We start from the raw sequence: 16622 nt of genomic DNA on the forward strand, positions 1-16622 counted from the left end.
CTACCTGGGAGACACAGATTCACTCTTACCTGCCTCCTAGGATTAGAGACATGAAAGCATGAATGGGTCCTACTTCCTTGGGACAAAGAACTAAACCTGGATATCAATCTTCAGAACCAAGACAACTAAAGAACCAAATAGAAAAATAAACCAGACTTAAGCAACTATCAAAATCGACTTGAGCAATTATCAAAATCAACTTTAAACACAGGAAGTACTGTGTCTCTAACAGCAAAAACTCTTCCTGAACAGAGTGAAGGTCTGGGCAGGACTTACACAGCAGAGAGGCAGCTACTGTCATTCTGAAATAGGACATATAGGGACATGTCCAACAGGGCTGTCCGTGAGGAGGGTCTGGGCAGGGGCCTCCAGGCTGCCCCCCAGGGAAATGAAGCCCATGGCAAGTGGACTGAGAGGATCCACACCTCTTACCACAGGTTCTGACCACAAGCTGGAGCCACTGGGAGCGCTAAGAAAACACCCTCAATAAGTGTCCATCGAGGGAAGAATGAGCAAACACAATGTAGTCCATCCATCCAAGGGAATCTAACACAGTCTTATGAATTAAAGAGATTCTGACATGCTACAACATGCATGAGCCTTGAGGACACCATGTTGAGTGAAGAAGCCAGACACAAAAGAACAAATACCACATGAGCCCACTCACAGGTGGTCCCTGGAGGAGTCCCACCCAGGGAGGCAGGAAGCAGACAGCGGGGCCAGAGGCTGGAGAAGGGGGTGGGCAATCAGTGATTAATGCAGACAGTTTCATTTTGCAAGGTGAAAAAGTTTTGGAGATCGACGGTAATGATGGCTGCATGACAATGTGAGTGTACCTAACACACTGACCTGTACAGGCACACCTCGTTTACTCTGCTTTGCTTTAATGCACTTCAAAGATACTGCTTTTTACAAATTGAAGGTTTGTGTTGAGCAAGTTTATTGGCAGCATGCAGCATTTGCTCACTTCGTGTCTCTGTGTCACATTTTCATAGTTCTCCCAATGTTTCAAACTTTTTCATTGTATTTGTTATAATGATCTGTGAGCAGTGATCACAACTCACTGAAAGCTCAGATGTTGGTTAGCATTTTTTAGCAATAAAGTGGCTTTTAATTAAAATATGTACATTTTTTTAGACATTATGCTATTGCACACTTACTGTATAGTATAAACAGAACTTTTATATGAACTAGGAAACCACAAAATTCATTTGACTCACTTTAGTGCAAAAGTCACCTTATCACAGTGGTCTGCAACTAAACTTGCAATATCTCCAAGGCGTGGCTGTCTGCTTAAAAAGGTTCAGATAGTGAACTTTACGTTATGTGTGTTTTATCACAGTTAAAAGAAAGAAAAAAAAGAGTAACAGGAGCAAAGTGGACACTGCAAGCAGGAGCTGCTGTAAGTGCTGACAAAGCAAATGCCCCGTGTGTCTGGGGTTCTCTCTGACCCCAGACTCGCAGACTTCGTGCCTCCAGAAGCCCAGGAACTTTCACAGTGGAAAAGAACACATGGCACCTGAGGTTGTTTGTCCCTGTTCCTCTCACTGAAATGCCAGATCTCCCCTGAAAACAGCCTGCTTCAATCACAGTGTCTTTCCTGCAAGTCCTCTCTGCCAGGCCTCAAAGGGGTCCTCAGTTGATAGCCCTTCTAGTGAGGCCTCCACACAGCCCTGCCAGAAGGGGGCAGGAAGGAACTCTTCAAGAAATAAGATCTCTTTTGACACCAAAATTTTTCACGACACAGCAGCTTTCTTTCAAAGTAGGTGCAGTGCAACTAGACTACAGAAAAAGAATCCTTTGGTAGCATAACCACCAGCAAAGAGCTTGACTGCCCACGGAGACAACTTCGCAACTTCTGAGTCACATGGAACCTCCCCCTGCCCTGACGAGGCCCAGACCTCCCCCTGTCCAGACCCTCCAAGGAGGGAATAGACCAACTGAAAAAAAAAAAAAGAACGAAAATGTTTGAAGGGGGCACAAATACGCCAGGGGTGGGACTCTGCCCATTTTCATTCAGCACCAAGTCAGAGCTCATTTCGGACTCTCTCAAAGCAAAATGTGACATTGGCAGTTAAGCTAAATGAAAGTGAGGACACACGAGTATCCTTCTACAACAAGCGGGGGCTGTCTCCATGTGCCACGTGCGCTTCCTTCAGGAGCAAACTCCACACTTATCAGAGGACACCATCTGCCTTTTTCTTTCTAGAAGCAGTGACACAGTGTTCCAGCCACAATATCCTCTATAAAATAACACTTTAAGTGCTGAGAGAAGCTTTTCAAAAAATCAATGAAAGCATCAGTAAAGAAATAATAAAAATGCATCAATTGGCTAGGAATAAAAGCAGTAGCTGGAAGATATCTTTGAGGTCTTCACGTTTGCAGGTTCTCACCATTTCCCCTTCTATCCTGACCAACCCAGCAGCAAAAAGCAAAGAACAGGACCTAGAACTACAAGATTTAAAGTGTAAACTCCTAAGAATCCCATGCCTGACACTCAGCTGACTGCCTTGGCAGGCAACACTCAGTTACAGATCATGGCTGTTTCACAAAGACTTTTTTTCAAAAAAGCGTTTTGTCCAAATTCTATGGCACACTCACTCTAAAACAGAACCGATGACAGAATTGTCCTGTGAAATGTTTTAAATGACATCATAAATGGCTAAAACATATGCACCTGAGGGGTGCTGTCCCTGGTCACTTACCCTCACAGCCCAGAGGGCCTCTGCAGAAGGTGGTGTGACCATCAAAGGGCTGCTGGTATCATGCTGAGAAGAAAAAATACATTCTGCTGTGGGTGGCATGGAATTAAATCACAAGAGGATGTATTTACTGAAAGGGTATACAAAGTGCTTTCCAAAAGGGAGAAGATCTCAACAAGTTACACACAGAATTACCATATGACCAGGCAATTCCACTCCTAAGTGTAGACCCAAGAGAACTGAGAACAGGTGTGCAAACAACTCTTCATATGCATTATGTCCACCAACAGATGGATAGGTAAACAATGTACGCTGCCTGTACCATGGAATATTACTCAGCCATGAAAAGGAATGACATACTGACAGTGTGCTACAATGTGGGTGAACCTGAAACCATCATATGCTGAGTGAGAAGCCAGACACAAAAGGGCAAGTGCTGTGTGATCCCAGTGTATGAAATGTTCAGAACAGGCACATTCATGGACAGAAAGCAGACTGGTGGCTGCCAGGGGTGGGGGAGAGGGACAGGGAGTGAGTGCTTAATGGGCACAGGACTTCCTTTTACAGTGATCAAAATGTTATGGCAGTTGACAGAAGTAGCGGTTGCACAACACTGTGACTGCACTAAGCGTCACAGAATCATTCACTTTAAAATGGTGAATTAGGTTATGTGAATTTCACCTCGAAAAAAAAAAAAAAAAAGAAAAAGAGGGATACAGAAAACATGGAAAGATAGAAGAACGTCAACCTAAAGGACTTTGACACTTACGAACTTAGGCGGCGGCATGTTCAAGTTCATATTGCTCAAGGTGACTTCGTGGCCGCTCTGTGCACAGGCCACCAGTCTCAGTGCAACATAGAAACCCTGCAAATCCAAAAACAGGGGGAAGTGTGAATAGCAGGAGCACTGGCTTGGGCAGTAGACTCCAGGGAAAGTGGGGCTCACTTCACTTCAATACCGTGGACCATGGGCAAGTCACCTACGGCGCCCTGTTGGACTGGTCTCACCCTGGGAGTGTCATTTAAATGAATATGCTGACATGGACTTTGCCAGCTGCATTCTAAATGCTGAAAAACTTCAAATAAATGTATTTTCAAAACAATGAGCTCACAACAATTAGGAAATGCTAGGCTGTAAGTAGCAGACTATAGCCTAAGACTCTAAATGTAAATGGTGGCTCACATACGTGTTGGCTTCTTTAAAAATGATTTGAAATAAACACAGTTGTTTGGGAACTGGCACGAGTCGCTGTGACCCTGCAGCCACACAGAGCAGAGCATCTCCCACTCGCTCCCAGCAATCTGATGTGGACATGGCCTCCCAAATGGGGACGAAAGCCCCGAACTAGGCCCCCAGAGCCGTCAGCCCCTCCTCCTAAACCAGAACCAGCCATGTCACAGGCTTAGTGGACTCAGATAGCCTCACCTGATTTTTTCTTAACTGATCAGCTGGCCTAAGAACAGATACTGTTTTAAAGCCATAAATACAATTATGCTTTTAAAACATCCTTCAGAGAGATAAGCACTAGATCAACCTCTTTCAGGCTCATGTCCACAGAATGACCGCAGGGTACAGAAAACAAGGGAGTAAGTAGAGGGGCGCTGCATTCGGCAGGGCTGACAGGTCCCTTTTCCACGAGGGTCCTCAGAAGCTTTCATATGCAGACATGCAGCGTGAATCTCGAGAGAGCGAGGCAGAGCTGATGGTGCCTTCCTGATGGGCCAGGTCACAGACCACAGGACACCAGGATAGCATCCCTTGGAACACAGTTTGAGGAAACTGATCTAAGTTAAAATATGACCATTTATGATCATTTGTAAGTACTATAAATTTCCATTCACAGAATCTTCTCAAAATGACAAAATTATGATGGGGAAGGAACCAGAGGGTGGGGTGTGACCCCCAAGGGCCAGCATGGGGGACAGCCGCTGCAGTGCTGGGGCAGCTCTGGATCCCGACGGTGTGGTAGCTTCATGAATCTGTGCAAGTAACAAAATCACACAGAACTACACCCACCAAAAAACCCAAAAAGTGGTCATAAACTCAGTCAGCTCGGCCTCAGGGTTAGCACTGTACCTGGCTCTGGGCATTGGGCCGTGGTGCTGTAAGCTGCTCTCTGGGGGAGCAGAGGAAGGGTACATGGGAACTCTCTGAGATATTTTTGCAACTTCCATGACAGTGTGAAATTATTTCAAAATAAAACGTTCTGAAAACATTTTCATAGTTTGTAAGCACACAAGGTATTAACCAGGAAAGATGGCTCCAAGTGTTCAAAAGACCTTTATTTAGAAATGAGAACTTCCCATTTTAGAGTCTGATGGCCACACTTATGCCTAGTAATACTTGTCAGTGGTGACAGCGAGGAAGAAGTGCAGAGGTGACCTGGCCTGCAGGGCTCTGGCCCGGCCCCTCCACTTGCTCTGTGTACATGTGTACATACCTGTTTGTCCAAGAACCCTTTACCTTCGGGGTCGGCCAAGTCCCATATCTGCGGAAACACAAAAATGCTCATGAGCGCAACTACGAATTGTTGCCCGTTTATTCACAGAACAGTAGCCTCCAGAACTGCATGTGGGCCTTATGGGTAGGCCAGAGTGGCCATTCCCAGGCTATGGGTAAGGAGGCAGGCAAATCTGGAATGTGCGAATGCATGAATGACCTGCGTCCGGAGGGCACACAGCCAGTCATGGCAAAGCCTAAAGAACACCCAGGTCCACTTGGCTCCAAAGCCGACAACATTCTATAAGCAGCTGAGATCCCCAAAACAACAGGAAGACCCACCAGCTGCAGCCCAAACCCCAGGAGACGCATCCCCATGCAGAGGAGCCACTCTCCACCTGTGGGGGGACTCTGAGGGTGGCCACAGAAGGGGACTCACCACTGGTCTCCACATACCTTCCCAAGGATAATGTCTGAGAGCCCAGACTTCTTCAGAAAAAGTGCAGCTTCGCTCGCCCCAACTCGCCCCGTGTACGCAGGGTCGACCTGGAATGCGGGGGTTACCACCTGAGACACGGCTGCAAATGGGGCAGCAGGTAAAGCGGTACACACCAAGCTGACGGCTGGCTGATAATTCTGGGGACAGAGATGGACTACAGGCCACACTGGGCTTCAATTCGGGGTTGTGCTTTCTGAGCCACTCTAGTTCCATCTGGAAAGTCACCAGTGAAACTTACCTGCTTATAATAAGATTCATATAATGGATTTCCAGTGGGAATCTGTAAACAAAGGCACAAATACCGGTCAAAAGTGGACAGACACCCCCATCTAAAAAACCAGTGTCATCCCCAATTTTGTCATTCCCAAAATACATGACAGTGAAAACTGAAATTTATATACTTTAAATATCCTCTATAGACAGACTGCAGTTTATTTTTAGATACAAATATTATACTTACTTGATTTGGAAAAAGGAAATGTGAAAGCTCTTTAACAGCTCCTGATTTGTGCACAAACAACTTGGTGGCTCAGGAAGGAGCACAGCCCAGAGTCAAGTCACTTCCATCCACAGAACAATGGGACTTGACCCAACTGGGGGCTCAGAGGGGAAAGACACTGTATCCTGTGAGATTGCTCTCCAGCTCCGGAGTCAGAACAGGAGTTTTGGCCCATCACGGTAAATCACACCTGCGAGTTTTAGGCGAGTTTCCCTGCCCCAGGTCTGGCCCCCACCCATCCCGGCTGCCACCAGCCACTGGGGGACTGAGCAGAAATGCCCGCTGACCGGTCCCTGCTGGTAGAGTGCTGGCCAGTGACACCCCCACTAGGGGGTACAGGTAGTTCCAGGTGCTCAGCGTGGCTCAGAAACCCGGCGCCCTGGCCATCAGATTGAGACAGGGACCATGGGTGTAGTCAGAGGAGGGTGAGGGCCTCCAGAAAAAGACCCCTACCAATTAAACAAAGACAGAGTCACATTAATTCTCTAAAATAAAATATCAAACTAAGAATATAAGCATTCTTCAGTGAAGATTAGTTATAACTAAAAAGCCTGGAATAACCTGGCTTGGAATGTTTGAACATCCCCCAGATAAGAAAATACCTCAGCATAGCCCATGTTTTGTTTGTGTCAATTAAATGAGGCTGTTGTAAAATTTACTTTAGCCTGCTAAAAGGCCAAATTTATCTTTAACTTTACCCAGATGCTGCTTTTCCTGCTCCAGCCCTAATCAAGTCAGTAACTCAGCTCACCTTGAAAGCAAAACAAGCAGCCTTGACTGACATACTCCCAAACCAAGAGACTGCTATTCTGAGAAAGGATCAAAACAGTAAATTTCTTATGTTAACTCCGCAAAATAGTCTGGAAAACTGATAAGAAACTTAGTGTCTCTTTAAAAATAAACACTTAGAGACCATCTGGTGAATCCACATCCCTAACTCTTGGTCTCTCAACTGCCTATAAATCCCCTAAACAACGCACCACCACGGACTCTCTTGTCCCCTCCTGGCATAAGCCGGGAGCTCTGTTCTTTCACTTCATCTCTAAATAAAAGCCTGTACCTTGCTCTCCTACCTTGACTGTTTGTGAAGCTCATTCTTCGGCTTCATGAACAAGAACCCCGGCATCAAGATCTCCAGAATGTCGCTGTTCAGAGAGGCAGCCGCCTCGTCTAGTCACGTGGCTCATCAAGGCCATGTGGTTGATAGAGGCCAAACCTGGATCCAGCCCCACTGGTAGCCACACCCTCACACTCTGCACAGTGTCCCAGGTCTCCTTTCCAACCTTAGTGGGCCATGGAGAGGAGGGGCACCTGGAGAGGAGCCAGCTAGGGTTGGAATTAAACAGCCACAGAAGTTGGCTAGAGACAGACTTAAATGTGTTGGTTTCACTGCATGAAGGGAGAAAAGAGACTGTAAACCTGCTGCTGACTTAGCAAAGGGAAGGGAAGATCGTCTAGTTTCATTCAACCATATAGAAGACCAGGTGTGTAAACAGCTCAGAAGAAAGCTGGGGAGAATGAGCACCAGATAAGAGGTGGCACACGGGGCTTATTTTAAGTCTTTGGTGCTGCTGTGCGATTTTTCATTCTGAATAAAAGTGGGGACAGATGGGCTCCCTCTGGTTACAACTGCTAGATTGGAACCAGCCCCACACTCACGTATTGCTGTGCCCTAGAGTTAAAGATAATGCCTGGATTCGGTCAGCCTCTCGGAGAACACCAAACACCTGTAATCACATAAAGAAGTGAAAGTCCAGAGAACAATACTAAAGATAGAAGGAAAATAGGAAGAAAAGAGCCTAAAGTTGTGAAAGGTGAGAGCAGACAGTCAAAACAAAGAGAAAAGGGGGAAGAGAAAGCAGGAAATCCAAAGAAGGAAGGGAACAGTGGCGGGTGAGCAGCAATGGCTTGAGAAAGAAAAGGTGACCTCACCAGGGAATAGGGTTAGGAGACAAGTTGGCAGCTCCCTGGCTGCTCACTTCCACTGTCACCCTTAGCTCCTGGTGACCTTAGACAGCAGTGTCTACCATCACACTCTGCATGACCAACCGAGTGTAAAACTCTGGCCTGCTGGTCACAGCACACATCCCCAGACGGGGATGCCGACAGGGAGCAAAGTCAGGCAGGCTGTCTGTCATCTGTCAGTCAAGGTGAGAGTGACTGGGTCCAGAGAGCACATTCCCAGTCTCTGGCTCATGGCAATGGAATGCACAGATACCCAGGGGCCCCTACTTTGATGACAAAGGTCCCCTTTCTGCCAACAATCAGAGAGGCACAGGTGTGAAATACATTTCCAGTGGATTTTTTTTTTAAGGTCATGAAAGGCAAGAGAGAGGTTTCCAAGCTACTATGAGGTCCTTGCTAAAAGAGGTAGAAGGTCAACACCTGTCTCAAACTTCCCAAATGCTTCTGAGCTATAAAAGATCCATCGTCAAGAAAAACAAGACCCTGAATAGTCCAGAAAAGCCTGTTAAGCACCAGATCCTAAGCTCCACACTTCCGTGCTAAGGGCTCATCCCACAGGCATCCCATGGCCAGGTGTCGATCCCAAACTACTGACAACCGACAGAAAACCAGAGCACACCTGACCATCCCTCCCTAACTGTGGGCATGGATTTGGATAAACTAGGACAATGACAGCAATTAGAGGTTTCAATTTAATTACCTACACTTCAGCTACTTCAAAAGCAGAAGGGGGAGAAAGATTAGAGAACACCAGACCGGTCTAACTGGCACTTCCTTTTACCACACTGCTTCTTCCTGGGTACGGTGGAGTCACACCTGCAAGCTGCCCTTATGCCCATGAGGCAGAGCTGAAGAGGCACGCTGCTAAGAGTGACAGGAAACCTATAGGGACGGCTCCTGAGCAGATACCTCAGTCAGAGCCAGCTCACTGGTGTGGGCAGCAGCTCCCAGAGGTGAATCACAGCTACTGGGACACAGCCTTCTGTGTGCCCCTTCAGTGTGTGCCAGAGCTGCCCACCCACATCTGACCCAAAAGCGAGCCCAGGGCCATACCTGGGGCAAAGGTAGGGAACTGGCCTGGGGACACAGCTCAAGTGTAAGAGGCTACAGAGGGCCTGGTGATGGCTTCAAGAACAGTCACTGGGAGATGGCCCAGGATAGCGTTCTCCACCAGCTCACTGTGCCAAATGCCATCTTTGACCAAGCAGTGTCTGAATTACTGATAAGGTTCAAAATGATGTTCACTATAACTTTCAATTCAACCTTTCAGTTGTTCATCATCTCTTAAAATACTGAGAGAGATCACTTCAAAGTTCTGGTGGCGTCTTGGCTCAATCCTCCAGCCCAGAAGCAATTTTCAAGTAAGGTGATGCAATTTACAAGAGGGGTGACAGGGAGGGGAGTCCACCGAGAACAAGTTCACATCATTCTGCTCTGAGGCCTTTAAAATGCCACAGTTTGTTTGAGCTAGTGCAATTTTACACTAGAGAAACCGGGTTGACACAAGGAACACAGCAGAACCGCTTTAGAGGGGAAACCAGCCCTCTTCCACATCTTGGGGTTCCAGCCGCTCCCAATCTTCATGCTCTTGTCCACAGACAGGACTCCTACTAAATCTATGCCTGCAGCCAGGAGAATTCCTACTCTGTGGGGAAAGTACGCACTCTTACCACTCTCATGCACAACAAAGCAGTCAGCTCCAGCCCTGCTTGTTTCATAATGACATTTTTAAAGCAAACTTATTTTCATTTTCAGACTTTTAGAAGAAAGTAGAATTCTTTATTCTGATAAACAGTGGATTGCATTTATGGGGCACTCACTGTTTTCTCTCCAGTATCTCACTTAATCCTTTCAATATGACAACACAGGTACTATTGTTAGCCCCAACTTACAGGTGGGAAGACGGAGGTTACCTTGCCCAAGGTCACAGAGCCAAAAAGTGACAGGGCTAGAAGAGCCCCCAGGCCATGTGGCCCTGACCTAGTCTGCGCCCTGCAAAAGAGCCCAGGTGTGGCAGAGCTGGGCGCCGGCACAGCACACACTCCCGGGCATGCTTGCCTGGGGAAGATGTACACATGGGGTTACAGGATGGTGCATTTACTCAACCAAAGAGGTCAGCATGTAAAACTCAGCTTGAACATATAAACTGACTTGAAAGCCAGTGCAGACTGCCATTTCCCCAGGAAAACCGAGACCCCATGAAGGCTGTGTTTTCAACAGGATTGGCAAGTTTTGCGGGAAATTAGGCACATGACGCCAAAAGATATCCTGGTCTGAGTTCCTACTTGGCAAACCAGCTGCTGATGTAAAAACATGACCCAGAGAAGTTCTCGCTTGAGAATCCTTGCATTTTTGCCTTCCACGTAGAACTAGTTCCCACCACTGCCTGTATACAGGCCGTTATCTCCGCTGTGCGCACAGCCACATCCTGTAGCTAAGAAGGTGGCGGTCCAAAGTCACCAGAAAACGCTGGGGCAGCTCTGACCTCCCCAAAATTGACAACTCTCACTGACAGCTCCACTCATGCCACAGCTAAGACAAGCACTGCCGAGAGACAGAGAACTCCGGTGTGAGAAACAGCTTTTATAAATTGCCAGGGCAAAAACATCCCAACCACCAAATGAGCAAAGGACGGAAACAAGCGATCCCAAAAGAAGAGAGGCAGCGAAGTCGGGGGGAAACGTTCAATGTTTGGGTTGCAAAATGGAATGAAATGCCAGCTATCGGGTTGGCAAAGTCAAAGAGAGGCCCTGTGCAGGGTTGGCAAAGGTGGAAATACATGTCTTGGGCGCTGATGGTGGGAAGACAAACCGACCGGCTTTTCTGGAGGGCAATGCAACAACCAGCGGTAAATGCACACACCTCTGACTCAAAGGCTGACTCAATTCTCACCAAACGCCACCAAGATTTTTTTGGTAGATAAAAATTAGATTATTCTAAAATGTATACAGAAAAGCAAAGAAGGTAAAATGGCAACAACATTTTGAGAAGGAAGATGAAGTGGGAGGACTCGGTCGACCTGATTCCAAGGCTTGCTCTGAATAAGGCAGCTCTGCTGGAAGGCCGGACACCCAGAGCCAAGAACAGGCCGGCCGGCCCAGCAAGGCCCACACGGAGGTGCCCACCCGGCTCCCAGCCACAGTGCGGGAGCCATTCCGAAGAGAGGCCTTTTGGACCAGTGCTGCAGGAGCACCCGGACACCCAGAGGAAGAAAAGGGGCCTTGACCTAAGTCTCACACCTTTTGCCAAAAATAACTCCAAATGGATCATGGACTCAATGTAAAACTACAAAACTTGTAGGGAAAAACAAAGGAGGAAATATTCAGGACCAAGTGCTAGGCAAGGGAGTTCTTAGATTGACACTGAAGGCCTTTCCTTCAGGAGGAAAAATGGGTAAAAAGGACCTCATTAAAATGAAAATGTTTGCTCTGTAGACCAAAAGCCTAACAAGCAAATGAACAGATGAGCTTCGAACTGCAAGAAAATATTTGCAAAATGCATGTCTGACAAATGACTAGTATCTAGAATATATAAAAGACTCTCAAAATTCAACAGCAAAAAAGCAAACAATCCACTGAGAAATGTGGGCCAAAGATATGAAGGGACATTTCACCAAAGAGGATGTACAGATGGCAGGTAAGCGTCTGAAAACACTGTCACCACCGGTAGCCATCAGGAAATGCAAATGCGACCCTCAGTGAGAGGCCACCACACTTCTTTCAGCAGAGCTGACAAACAACAGCAACAGCAGCGAGCACACTGCGAGGGGATCACTCACACACTGCCAGTGGGAATGTAAAATGTGCGGCTCCTCTGGGAAATGGCCTGGCAGTTTCCTTAAAAAAAAAAAAACAAGACCTAACCCTGCAACTATCACAACCCAGCACCTGTTCTGGGCATTCATCCCAAGAGACGGAGATGGGCTCATGTGACACCCTATACGCAAACATTCAGTGCAGCTTTATTCATGAGCATCCCCAAACTGGAAACACCCCAGACGTCCTCCCACAGGTGACTGGTTAAATGAATTGTGACCCTGTGGACTACTATTAAGCAACAAAAAAATGCCAAGGAACGAGCTAGTAATAGACACACACCAGGAAGATTCTGGAAGAATCTCTAAAGGATTACACTGAGGGAAGAAGGGCAGTCTCCAAAGGTTACATACTATATGATTCCATATATAACATTATTGAAATGCTGAAATTCTAGAAACAAACAGATCAGTGATCGTTAGGGGTTGAGGCAGGCAGAGGAGTGGCTGTGAAAGGACGATGGGAGGGACCCCTAATGGTCTGAACTATGCTGTGTCTGACTGTAGCAACATCAAAGTTTTGGTTGTGATGGTGAACTACAGATCTGCAAAATGTCACGGCTGGAGAAAACTGGGTAAAGCATATGCAGAATCTCTCTGCATGATTTTTTTTACAACTGTATATGAATTTATAATTATATCAAAGTAAGAAGTGTTTTTAAAACAGAGAGACTTAGAGGAGACCTCACAACCACATGCACGGTGACAGTCCTAGAAGACCAAAGCAGTGTGAACATGGACTGGGTTTTGGACAACAGTAAGGAATTATTAATTGTGTAAGGTGCAATATGGCACTGGAATTATGCAAAAGAAATCAGCTATAACTGTTAGAGATGCATACTGAAATATGATTTCTCAGATTTTTTAAAATCTCAAACATAAAAATGTACAGAGTAGAGGAGGTCAAGGGTTGGCAGACAGGTACAAAGAGATCTGCAAAATGCTGGCATCTGCTGTAAATGGGTGGCAAGTCCAAGGTTGCTTGCTCATTGAACTCTTCCCTCTACTTTTAACGTATTTAATGTTTTACATAATTGAAGATGAATGTTTGATACACTTCTGCTTTGGCAAAGACCCTAATGGTACAAGCTGCTCCAGGGCTAAGTGTGAGAAGCAAAGAGCACCTTTACCAAGAGCAGTATCATGCTTGTCAAACAATCAACTAGCACTTCTTTAGAATGTGGACCTCCCACAAGTGCCAGGTCTCCTCCAGGGGGTTGACCCTGAAGAAATGATTAGTTACCCCAGAGACAGAAGGGCAAGAGGACTGGATCAGCCGGCCCAGCTTGAGGGCAGGGACTTTGGGTGACAGCCAAGGGTTGAAAAAGGCCAGGACCAGGCAAGTCCATGATGAACGGCTGTGTCTCCACGGAGCACAGAATGCCATGCCCACTGGGAACTGGCTGCCTCTCCCGGCTTTCTGGGTTCTCCTGGGTTCTGCCTTAGTGTGTGTTGCTTTTGTAAATAGGACAGAGGAAGGAGAGACTCTCAAGGAGAGGAGGGGTCAGAGGGAAGATGCATGATTCTCCATGGGGACCCCAGTGACTGCCATGCCAGAGGACCAGCTGAGGGCATGTGCAGGGGCCTCCATTCCACCCACGTGGGACTCAGGGCCAGCAGTGTGACTTGACACAGGGCTATAGCCTGTGATCCCCACCAACAAGGGACCCAAGGAGCAAGAGAGCAGCACCTCAAAGTATAGGTGGTCAACGGGGTATCCAGGGGAACAAGACAGCCGGAGGGCGCTTGGGACCAGGAGCAGTCAGGAGGAACACAGAATCAAGACCATCACTCTCAGCCCCTTCTACAAAAAACGGTAGTGAGGGGGAAACACAAGTCATTCCAGGTGACCTCTCCGCCCCACACATGCTGCCCGGAGCCAGATGCAGGACCTATGTGAGCCTGCAGCAGGAAAGGCCACCACCACGGCCTGCCCACCTGGGCCATGCCCTCCTATCACCAGGGGAAGCAGAACCATACAGAGGTCAACAGGCCCACCGGACAGATGTGGACTCAAGTCCACCCCACAACTGGAATGGTGTGCAATCCTGAGGCAGGCGAGCGCCGTCCCTGGGCCTCAGTTCCTCCATCTGTCATGTGCACATTCCCACCACTGGACATAGCATGGGGTGAGCATTCGTCCAGTGCTGGATGTTTGGTCCTGTGTTCTCCCTCGTCTCTCTCCCTCCACTGATTCCCACGTGAAAATGTATCCTATCCCCAGAAATGCACCCCCTCAACCCAGTTCCACCTCAAGCTGCTGACCTCCCCCTACCCTTCACAGAGAACTTCCTGAAAGAATGGTTTGCCCTTGAATTGTCCAGTTTTCCCATCTTGGCCTTGTGAGTTTATTCATTCACTCTTTTGACAAACGCATGCTGAATTCACAGTACAAGGAGGCATCATGGATACAAAAGGGTGTAGGGCAGTGCCCGGGGGCTGAAGATGGAGAGAGGCTGGCACAGTGGGCCCATGACTACAGGGCAGGGTGTGCAGCCCCCCAACAGCGGGGGGCACGCGGAGCCTCCAGAGCCTGAGCCAGGGCCTAGGTGTGGGCAGGATGGGCTCTGGGGCAGAGGGGCAACAGGGAGTGGGGGTCACTCAGCACGGGTTCAGTCAGCCAGGAAGGGTGGCCACAGCGAGGTGATGGGGTCTGTGTGCACCTTGGCTGAGAAGGGGACTAAATATGCGTTCAGCTTCACAGAGGGAGTGACGGGAGGGAGGCCCCAAGGATCCCGTGAGGAAGGCCACACAGTCTGCCGGGGGGTATGGGGCCCCAGAGTGCAGCCACTGCAAAGAGACACCTGGCGAGCGGGGCTGGTTAGTGCTGAACAGTTTTCTCCAGGATGCCCCTGTGAGACATGGATGTAGAAACCTCATTTCCACTCCAGCCATGTCCACCGAGTGCCTGCCTGCTTCAGGGGGAGCAGCATGGAGTGGGAAGGAGTTTTCTGATTTCCCACACACCTCACAGAGCTCCTGGTCTGGAGGAGCATGTCATCAGACATGACAATGCACACAGAGGGGTGCTAAGTGCTGTGAGGAAAGACAGGATGAAGGGTGTGACCTCACAGCCCACTGACACATACCCACAAGGGCAGGGCAACCGCCACCACCTGGCTGCATTTGCCACCAGGGACACGAGACAGCAAACAGGCCAAGGAGCACCAAGACTGAAGCACAGGACAGACGGGCCCAAAACAGAGATGCAGGAGGCTCCACTGGCTGGAAAACACCAGGAAGTGGGGTCCCAGAAGACCTAGGGGTGGGCATGGGGCTGTGGGCAGCTTGGAGAGCAGGGGGATGGCACTGGCCAGGCTGGGCCATTAGTAGCTCCAGGGCCTTGCCCAGGCAGCCTGCACAGAGCAGGAAGCAGATTTCAGCCCGTTCTCCTGAAAATGCTGCTTAAAACCAAAAGTGGCCCCACCCTCCCAATGGCCCTCCCTGCAAAGCACTACCGGCCCCCTCCACCCCACCCCCACCCCCGGCATCTTGAGGAACAGCCCCTGCTCAGTTCTCTGTCTTTCCTTCCTCTGTATGGAGGGCCAGGCCCAGAGTGAAACCTGGACAGACTCACAACTCAGCAGCAAGTGCCCCTGACACAGCAGGGTGCCTACCACCTTCCTGGAGGGTGCCCACTTCCCCCACTGTGCCCTGAACCTTCCAGAAAGTCCTTTCCTATGTCAGCTTCCCTGGGCTTTCAACATCCCTGCCATCTTCTGACCCCTGGCCTGGCATCTCAACATTCTGTAACCAAGCACACTGTCCAGGATTCAGGCATCCCGAGCCAAATGGGGTCAAGTACCTTTATGCCCCTTCCCTGTCCTCTCTGGAGCTGACATCATCTGTCTCCCAGTGCCTGCTGCTCTTCTGTAGAGCACAGGGTCCCCTAGGTGCCAAGCATCAAGCCATGTTCCGAGATACCACAGGGAGCACTAGCCTCCTGAGGCCTCAGTTTCCCCATCTGTAAAATGGAAATGAGGTTAGTATGAGTATCCAATGAGAGTATGTCCAAAAGGCACACTCTAGAGTGGGAAAACATGATTCTATCATTGCTGTTATTATTATTATTGAGGCAGAGGAACAGGCTAGATATACAAAGAATCGTGGGGGGCTGCAGAGGGGAGTCAGGCAAGGCCGATGATCCTCACAGGTGTTGCAAACATCAAAACACAGTCCTTCTACGCTGTTGCAGTTGTAGCTGCATTCATCCCACTGGTTCCTGGACTTGCCATTGGAATGAAGAAGGAGATATCTAAGCTGGCCTGTGCATACAGTAAAACAACAAATTTGACTGGATCTATATTGTTGGAACTCAACCAAGAATTAGGAGAAGTGCAAGTTGCAGTGCTCCAAAATCGTGCAACTATAGACTATCTACTGTTAAAAGAACATATGGGATGTGAACAGTTCCCAGGAATGTGCTGTTTTAATTTGTCTGATTTTTCTCAAACTATTCAAATTCAGTTAGACAATATCCATCATATCATTGGTAAGTTTTCACAAATGCCTAGGGTACCTAACTGGTTTTCTTGGTTTCACTGGATATGGCTGGTAATTGTAGGTCTGCTTTTGTTATGTAGCTGTATTCCTATTCTGTTAATGTGTGTATGCAAATTAGTAGTTTGTTAAAACCTATACATGCTTACGTTACTCTACAAGAAGATATGTCAAAGAAATAATCTTCCCATGTTTTCTTCCGT

At 48.1% G+C, this 16622-nt stretch overlaps 1 protein-coding gene across 10 annotated transcripts in view; it reads right to left on the reverse strand.

Annotated features, from left to right (window-relative positions):
• Positions 1-16622, reverse strand: part of EPS15L1 (epidermal growth factor receptor pathway substrate 15 like 1) — an 88276-nt gene that overhangs the window by 60659 nt on the left and 10995 nt on the right. For all 10 annotated transcript variants that reach the window (XR_005058851.2, XR_005058850.2, XR_012124461.1 and 7 more), the window contains 5 exons: positions 5880-5921; positions 5599-5688; positions 5144-5191; positions 3472-3567; positions 2706-2768 (listed from right to left, as the gene is read on the reverse strand). Coding sequence is in view for 7 of the 10 variants with exons in the window: in XM_037009508.2 (XP_036865403.2) it covers positions 2706-2768; positions 3472-3567; positions 5144-5191; positions 5599-5688; positions 5880-5921 (339 nt within the window). In the remaining 3 variants the exon portion in view is untranslated. The remainder of the gene's footprint in view (positions 1-2705; positions 2769-3471; positions 3568-5143; positions 5192-5598; positions 5689-5879; positions 5922-16622) is intronic.

This window comes from Manis javanica, chromosome 13 (genome assembly GCF_040802235.1).
Source record: "Manis javanica isolate MJ-LG chromosome 13, MJ_LKY, whole genome shotgun sequence".
Lineage (NCBI taxonomy): Eukaryota > Metazoa > Chordata > Mammalia > Pholidota > Manidae > Manis > Manis javanica.